The 8201-nt window shown below is 50.9% G+C and overlaps 1 protein-coding gene across 1 annotated transcript in view; it reads right to left on the bottom strand.

Moving 5' to 3' along the window:
* Positions 1 to 8201, bottom strand: part of LOC119426464 (histone-lysine N-methyltransferase 2C) — a gene marked incomplete at its 5' end in the record, with an annotated part of 64283 nt that overhangs the window by 5046 nt on the left and 51036 nt on the right. The window contains 16 exons of the mRNA XM_037694025.1: positions 118 to 319; positions 408 to 535; positions 650 to 786; positions 891 to 1003; positions 1263 to 1636; positions 1736 to 1945; positions 2017 to 2212; positions 2434 to 2561; positions 4337 to 4549; positions 4640 to 4738; positions 4811 to 4918; positions 4998 to 5135; positions 5207 to 5319; positions 5392 to 5567; positions 5637 to 5760; positions 6527 to 6662. Of these exons, the coding sequence (XP_037549953.1) occupies positions 118 to 319; positions 408 to 535; positions 650 to 786; positions 891 to 1003; positions 1263 to 1636; positions 1736 to 1945; positions 2017 to 2212; positions 2434 to 2561; positions 4337 to 4549; positions 4640 to 4738; positions 4811 to 4918; positions 4998 to 5135; positions 5207 to 5319; positions 5392 to 5567; positions 5637 to 5760; positions 6527 to 6662 (2595 nt within the window). The remainder of the gene's footprint in view (positions 1 to 117; positions 320 to 407; positions 536 to 649; positions 787 to 890; positions 1004 to 1262; positions 1637 to 1735; positions 1946 to 2016; positions 2213 to 2433; positions 2562 to 4336; positions 4550 to 4639; positions 4739 to 4810; positions 4919 to 4997; positions 5136 to 5206; positions 5320 to 5391; positions 5568 to 5636; positions 5761 to 6526; positions 6663 to 8201) is intronic.

Raw genomic sequence — 8201 nt, 5'->3', positions numbered from 1 at the left:
GTGGGCGTGTCTCATGACCTCCCTAGTGGGCGTGTCTCATGACCTCCCTGGTGGGCAGGTCTCATGATCCCCCTAGTGAGAGTGTCATAACCCCCCCCGGAGTAACAGAAGTCTCACCTGGATGCGAGAGCGAGCCAGGTACACGTTGCTCTTCCACTCGGCCTTCATGCGGCGGTACTGGGACGACTTGGAGTGGCGTCCCTGATGGGCACCGGCCACTGTTTCTCCAGGAGACAGAGACAGGACGCCGGGGACGAGACCCACGATGGAGCCTACAGAACCCTGACATCTGGAAGCCGTACTGGTCAGCAGATAGGGCCTGGAACAGACCACACCTGGATTGAAACATCATACAGGGCGAAGCTTAAATTGAACCAGCTGACAGGAACAGGAAGTGATGTCATTACCTCTTGGCCTGGCAAGCTTTGGGTTCAGAGCGGGCCGAGCCGGACGGGTTGAAGGCCAGGGGCCACTCCATGAGCGGGTTCCTGCCATAACGGAAGGTGTAACGCTCACAGGCCTCGACACCAGGCAGCTGCAAACACACACACACGCAGACAGACAGAGTCAGTCAGACAGACAGACAGACAGCAGGTGAGTGTGAGGTGTGACCTCCTCTCACAGGTGTGTGTTCAGGACTTGGACTTACGGACTCAATGATCCGTGTCACTGCAGACGTAGTCAAACCGAACAGGTCTTCTCCCTTCAGGTAAACAGGGAACAGTTTCAGAGTCCCACTGGAGCTCCTCAACTGGGCCACAGGATCCAGGACCTGGTCCCACACAGCTGCACGCACACACACACACACACACACACACACACAGACAAACACACGGGTCAGAGCGTGTAAACGGAGCACACGGGCTGCTCGCAGGTCACATGACCCTCACCTTTAGGAGTGTCTCCTGTCAGGACCAGGTCCTCGTGTCCCTTCTCGACCACCTTGACTTTAAAGAGCGGCTGAGCCTCCGTCTCCTCGATGTAGCACATGTACTTACAGCGCCTGCAGCAGAAACCAATCACTGATCAATTCTCACTCTGAGGAGGAGCACATGACCCTGGCAGTCGTTCTGGCTCCTACGGTTTAACTACCGCAGCTCCAAACAAATGTTAGCTTCAACAGTTAGCAGCTTTACTTAGGCTAACAGGTTAATTAGCATTAGGTCAAGTGGCTCGACATGCTTTGATGTTTATGTTGATCTCAATTGAGATCAGCCTGACAGGTGCTGAGGAACCCGTCCATAACCAGTCAGAAAAATCACCTGTTGCAGTGGCGCATGCTCCAGTAGTAGCGGTTGGCGTGGTAACCAATGGGGAAGATGGCGGCCTGGTTGTGGAAGAAGCCCATCTGCTGAGGGAGGAGCCTGCCAACGGCGCAGAACAGGAGGCTGCCGACCCGGAAGGTGTGCTGCCGCTCACCGCGCTGCACCACGGCGGCGATCTGCCTTGCCTCATCCCGCTGCACGAAGACTCGCCGGAACACAGCGAAGCAGCGCAGCTCCGAGTCGTAAGGGTCACAAAACGGTGCAGAGTCGAGGATCAGGTCGGGCGTGGTGGAGGGGGAGCAGCTGGACGAGCGGTCCCCGCTGAGGAGCAGCGTCCGGGGCTTGTGGAGGTGACAGAGCATGGTCTTATCCTGGAGGAACAGGAGGAGGTCCATGAGTCCACACAGGTGAGTACAGGTGAACATCTGTCTCGGTCTGTGTGTGTGTTTGTGTGCAGGTGTGTGCATCACCTTGAAGAAGGTGCAGTGGGCCTGCAGGGCGCAGGTGAAGTGGTAAGTGTTGGTGCAGCGGAGCCGGTTGCAGCCAGCGGTGGCGCCAGTCTGCTGGCAGTGGACGCAGCGCAGCATCAAGCCCCGCCTCAGAGCCAGCTCCACGTTGATCAGGGCACCCGCCTGGGTCTCGTACACCTCACTGGACCACAGGGCACAGTTCAGGTGCACCTGAAACACAGACCAGGTCAGTCTGAGGGTCTCTACTTGAACCAGGGGCTGGTCTGCCTCAGCACACCCACCCACAGATCCAGGTCCAGGTTCAGGAGTCGGGCCGGCCCGTCCGTCAGTCCGTCTCCCTGCTGGTGACAGAAGCAGCACCTCCGCTGGTCTTTAGGTAACGGGTCAGGACAAAGACACGCCCCCAACCTCCTCAGCAACTCGTCCACTTCCTCCTCCGTCGGCACGGCAACCGCATCGTTACGAACGCACGGACCCCTAAACAGAGAGGATGAGACCCAGTCCATCAGACTTCTTGAAATACCAGTACCATGACCTACAGAAGGACCACCAGAACAGAGTTTTCAGTAAGTTCATACAGCTGGACCTCAGAAGAACCAGACCTCATACCCTGGAACACCTGGACTCGTTCTGTTTGATCCAGATCCAAACATTTAGTCCTGGTTCTGGAACGGGTCCAAATTTCTGCGGACTCTGACCTGCTGAGTGTGATGCCGACACTCCACCGTCTCCAGCGGGAACTCTTCGTTCTCTTCCCGTGTCGAGACAACGGTGACCCATCTGTGCCTGGCACGGCCCGGGGGCGGGGTTTTAACTTCACCTTCACCTGTGAACCAATCAGCAGCAGTCAGTCAGTGGGACAGGTCACCTGATGTGTTCAACTGGTGACTCCTCTAGCTTCAGTAACTGTCAGAGGACGAGGCTGGAGTCAAGTAAACTCCAAGATGTTCTGTTTGGTGAAAATGCTACACTGATTCCCCAACGCAGTGGGCTGTAATAGGCATATGATCAGAGATTATAGAGTCATGAATTTCCAGATTAAACACAGGTAATCCCAAAGAGAGCACAAGATCTAAAGTGTGACCTTTATCGTGTGTAGGTCCAGACACAGAATGCACCAAATTAAAATCTTCTGCGTGGTGCCCGTAGGTTGCACCCATCGGCGGCTCCACGAGCATCAGTTTGGGATCTGCCTTTGGTTCTCGAAGCTCTTTGCCACCCTCCATACGAGCCTCTGGCACAGGCAGACCTCAAGTGGCTTTCGTGTAAGACGGCTTTTTTGTTGGCTATTATCTCAACTAAGAGGGTCAGCAAGCTATATGCTCTATCCAACAGCCCCCGTCTCAGGTGGGGGTCCTGATGGCTCTGGTGTTACCTTGCGGCCAAACATGGCTTATGTACCCAAGGTGTTATCTCACTCTCACTGTAACCAACCATTGAGACTGGCACGATTTAAGCCTACGCCGGTGGGGCTGGCAACGGGTCTGGGTTGTTGTGCACAGTGAGGGCACTGGAGGCATACATCGCAGCTACTGCCGCCATAAGTCACTTAGACCAGCTGTTCCTATGTTTTGGAAGATCTAGGTTAGGTTGTCCTCTGAAGTAACGTCTCTCCCACTGGATTGTGGATGTCATCTGCCACGCCTACGCCGCAGAGCACGGCCCCCCGCCGGTCGGTGTGAAGACACACTCTACCAGGAGCATCTCCACTTCCTGGGCAGCCTTGACAGGGGTTCTGATGAAAGCAATATGTGCTACTGCATCATGGGCTTCCCCAAGCACGTTCACCAGATTTTACAACATCATCATGGCCACTCCTCATCCTCTGGGCCAGGTTCTTCTGCAAGGGTCCTCTGGGCCTTCTCAGTGAGGTATGTGCTCAGGATTCCTTGTGACATTGCTGGTATTAGTCATTCAATGCTTTCAGCACCACCCTCTGGTGGTCAGTAGGGATGAAATGGAACAAAAGTTACACATGTAACTACAGTTCTATGAATCTCGGATGACCGCCAGAACTTCTCTGTCACCCAGAATCCTTGCGCAAGAAGATTCTGTAGGAGCAGAGCATCGGGTGACGTCAGGCCATACAGCTTCCGACTGATCACCCGATATGTCACACCTGTGACTCCGTTGGAATTACTACTCGAATGGCGCATGCGTGAAGGGAACATTCAGTGCTTTCAGCAATGCCCTCTGGCGGTCAACCGGGATTCATAGAACCATAGTTACATACGTACCTTTCGTTTTACTTGGCCTATCAACGCAATTTAAAAACTGGTGTGTGGTTCTAGATTTTATTTTTTTTTTGCTTTGTTTTGCTTTTGTTTTTTTGAATGTCCAGAGGACCAGATTGAACTTTTTTGGATTTTTCTACCTGGATTATTGAGCATGCATCAGGATGTGTGGTTTAAAGTGTGTACTTTTGACCCACACTAAAATGGAGGCACTGAGATGCAGTGTCTTTCCCACTAGAGTGACTGAAATTGGTCATGTGACTATCACACGCAGGCGCATCGATTGACTCCAAAGTAAAAAAAACCCCCATCAGTCAGAGTAGGTGGTGAAACGTCTGCCTGTTATTGAGAAGGTAGTTCCTCTCACCTTGAGGCTGTCCATGCGGGGCCTGGTCTCCATGGTGATGGCGGAGGCGGGAGGAAAGGTGAGCGGCGGGGAGGAGGAGGAGGAGGAGGAGGAGAAGGATGGAGTGTGAGGGAGAGACTGGACGGCGATAGAGGACATGTTGTTGGTGTAATGGTGCTGGGTTCTGCTGGGAGGAGTTGACTCAGATCCAGTCAGCACAACTGGGATTGCAGGCTGACAACACACAGAGACAAGTGCATTATGGGTAAAGAAACATTCAACGTGAGACTAATAATCAGAGACCAAACAGGTGTGTACCCTCACCTTGCTTCCTGTGGAACGGTTTTGATTCTCGGACCGGTACAGGGCAGAACAGCTGGGACTGCAGAACAGCAGGCTGGATCCGTTTCTGGACTCTGGTTCCTGTAAAACACAAACGGTTATTTCCTGTCTGACACCCTGCAGGTTGACTGAGCCCCAGTCTCTGAGGCCCACCTGTTTGAGGTGGACTCTGTTTCCCAGAAGCTCCTTGCAGCGACTGCAGCAGCGCGGCTGGTTCCCCACAGCAGGGTGCACCCTCTGCAGCCTGCCAGGTCCTGGACCCTGAAGGAACCAGGGGTCAAACATTAGATCAGGTGCTCACAGGGTCCAGGTGTAAATTCCAAACAGAAGGGATACAAACATGAACCTGCGGCACACGGACTCCAGCCAGAAGGGCCAGAGAGTTCTGCTCAGAGCCTGGCGCTTGGCTCAGCTGGTAGCTGATGGGTCCCGGGACCCGCAGTAGCCCTGCCATCGTTGCCATCACGCCCGAAACATTCTGCAAACAGTTGATGTCATGAAGAGGGAGGGACTACTGATGAGTCCACATAGACAGGGGTAGGTGTTTACCTGAGCTGCGACTGGGTTCAGAGTTATCGTTATGGTAACCAGGTCTTTGTTGGAGCAGGAAGGGTGATCCTGCAGTTGAGGCTCCGCCTTCACTTCCTGTTTCACCACAGAGCCTGAACACAGAGCCGCCAGCTGATCAGCAGGTGACAAACATTAAGGAGCCTGTGAGGCTGCAGCTGACTGACCTTTGCCCCAGGCACAGGGGATTATGGGAAATGTAGGCGAGGGGCAGGGTGAGGGCGGCTCTGTCTTGATGAAGGACAGGTCGGGGTACCTGCTCACCACCATGTCCGCTACGCTCTCCGGAGACGACGACAGCACAAAGCCGTCCAGGCTGTCATGGTCCGAAGAATTCTGCACTCTGAGAAACCAACAAAGTCAGGTGGGTTCTGTGACACGAACTGATGCTGGGTGTGTAGGCAAGCCTTACCTGAGCTCTTCCTGATTGTTATGGGGTGGAGTTGGCAGGGAGGCGGGGACATGTACAGTCTTAGAGGAGTGGTTTAGACTCAGAAGCTCCTCCTCCTTCTGCTTCAGTGCTGACACACCTTTCACTGATGTAAAACAACACAAATGTTGCCTGAACAGGTAAAAGCTTGAGACACCACAGAAGCCATTTGACACAGCAGAGGGCCAAAACAGCCCGTCAGACATAGCAAAGGGTTAAAATAGCTTGTCAGGCACAGCAGAGGGCAAAATGAGTCTGTAGGACACAGCAAAGGGCTAAAACAGCCTGTCAGACACAGTAATGGGCTAAAACAGCCTATAAGACACAACAGAGGACTAACAGACTCCTGGCAGGGACCAATGCAGACATGTTCCTGTTTTTAGTTTTCTACATTCGCCTTAGAATCTAGCTGTTTTTTGTTACCTTTTTTTTAGCCATCCTATTTGTTAAAAAAAAAAACTGGAGTATGACTTTATAACAATTTTTTGTTGCTGTTGTCCATTGTTGTCATCTTTCTTTGTTGAAATCAGGTCTCTCTTGTAAATGAGTCCTCGAGGCTCAATGGGATTTACCTGTCTAAATAAAGGTTAGATGAAAACAGCCTGTCAGGCACAGCAAAGGGCTAAAGGAGCCTGTCAGGCACAGCAAAGGGCTAAAGGAGCCTGTCAGGCACAGCGGAAGGCTAAAACAGCCTGTCAAACAGAGCAAAGGGCTCAAAGAGCCTGTCAGGCACAGCAGAGGACTAAGAAGCCTGTCAGACACAGCAAAGGGCTAAAGGAGCCTGTCAAACAGAGCGAAGGGCTCAAAGAGCCTGTCAGACACAGCAGACGGCTAAAAGATTCTATTAGATACAGCCCGTCTGTGATCCTCACCTTCCTGCTCACTGATCTCCTTCTTAGTCAGCTCCTCCGTGGTGGCGTAGCCGTTGAGCAGTTTCTGCCTGGCGACAGGTGGAGGTGTGGGGGGCAGGGAGGCTGGTGGTGTTGGGGGGTTACTGAGGTTATTCTGCTGCAGGAGAGAGATGCACAGTAGGTCAGGGACTCAGGTGATGGAGGCACTGTTGTATCAGTCTGCAGTATCCAGTGTTCTCCCTACCATTATCCAAGAAGGGTGCCTCACCTTGTCAACAGAACTGAGAGCTCTGCCTATATAAATCACCCCCCCCCCCCCCCCCCCACACACACACACCATCAAGTTCCACTAACGGTCAGAGAGCAGAGACTGTTACCAACGACCAGTACCATAGAATATGTGGCTTTGACCTAGCATTAGTAACGTAGCACTTCACTACGTTTGCGGCAAGACATATTGTGTCACTTCCTGTTTCCTCTGCTGGTAGCTGCAGTAACTTGTTTGCTCGAGGAGTCTTATTTTTCTGGATTATCTTACCTTTTGCACGGTTTTACATCCTAGTACACAAACACCCTCAATACAGTTGTTGTTTTTCTACTGTTGGATTGTGCATAAAACACCTTTTGTCTTTCAACACTTCTTGGTTTTCATCAGTGTATTTGGGATCTGCTAGCTCTTGCTAGCATTAGCTTAGCATGGCTTCTGGTTCTCTCCAGACTTCTGTTTTCACTTGCTCTGTGTGTCAGATATTTATTCCTAAGCCTCCTTTAGTGGTGGTACTTGTAAAAAGTGTTGTTGTATGGTAACTTTACAGAGTAATGCAGTAGAGAGCAGTGACTTAGATGATACGGTTGATCGTTTACAACTTCACTGCAAACTTCACTTGATAAAACTGCTCCGCTGAAAAAGAAAGTAATCAATCAGAGGAAGACGGCTCCTTGGTTCAATTCTGAGTTACATACCAGTACTTTAAAACAGTGTAGTGGACTAGGCCCATGTCAAAAACTAAGTCTAAGGTCAAAAATCTTGACCTTAAGAACCTTGTGGGACAGGAACTGTCATTTCATTGATTTGAATCCAGAAATACAGGTTCACCCATCCTGAGACTTTCTCTCTTGAAGATTCAAGTGAAAAGAACACTCTCTGTTTTATTATCATTACTATTTTACAAATGTTGATAATCAAAGTGTCTTAGTTCAAACCATTTTAGATGTTGCAGTGAACTAATCAATTTTATTAACTGTGTAATGATTTTTTCTCACGCAAAGTTAGAACTCATGTCAAAGCTGTTACAGAGTAATTATGCCTTTTCTGATTTCTGCTTTTGAATGAGCAAGTGTAAGTTGGTCCAAGGTTGGAGTCAAACGCAAAACAAGTTGTTGGAACGAACTGTCATGTTTTTAGAATCCTCTCAGACGTAAATATAGAGGTTTTTGGCACCTGTTTCTGAAACGCGCCAAAACAAAACTCTCTCTGTCTGTGAGAACATTTCTGATCTGTTTCATAACAATTCTTGCTGTCTTCTAACCTCTTACGTCACAAAACACACCCCGTCTGGTTGTTCTGACCAATGGGAATACTCCCAAAAGTGGACCGGAAAACAGCTCTTTAAAATGTCAGTACTTCCTGGTCTACACGGCTCTGCTCGAGTTCTGTAAACTACACGGTTCTGTTAGAAGTTCTGGGATGGTGCTG

The sequence above is a fragment of the Nematolebias whitei genome, chromosome 20, assembly GCF_014905685.2.
Source record: "Nematolebias whitei isolate Nwh7 chromosome 20, NemWhi1, whole genome shotgun sequence".
Taxonomy (NCBI): Eukaryota; Metazoa; Chordata; class Actinopteri; order Cyprinodontiformes; family Rivulidae; genus Nematolebias; species Nematolebias whitei.
The sequence above is the reverse complement of the archived record's forward strand: the minus strand, read 5'-3'. Positions and strand labels throughout refer to the sequence as shown.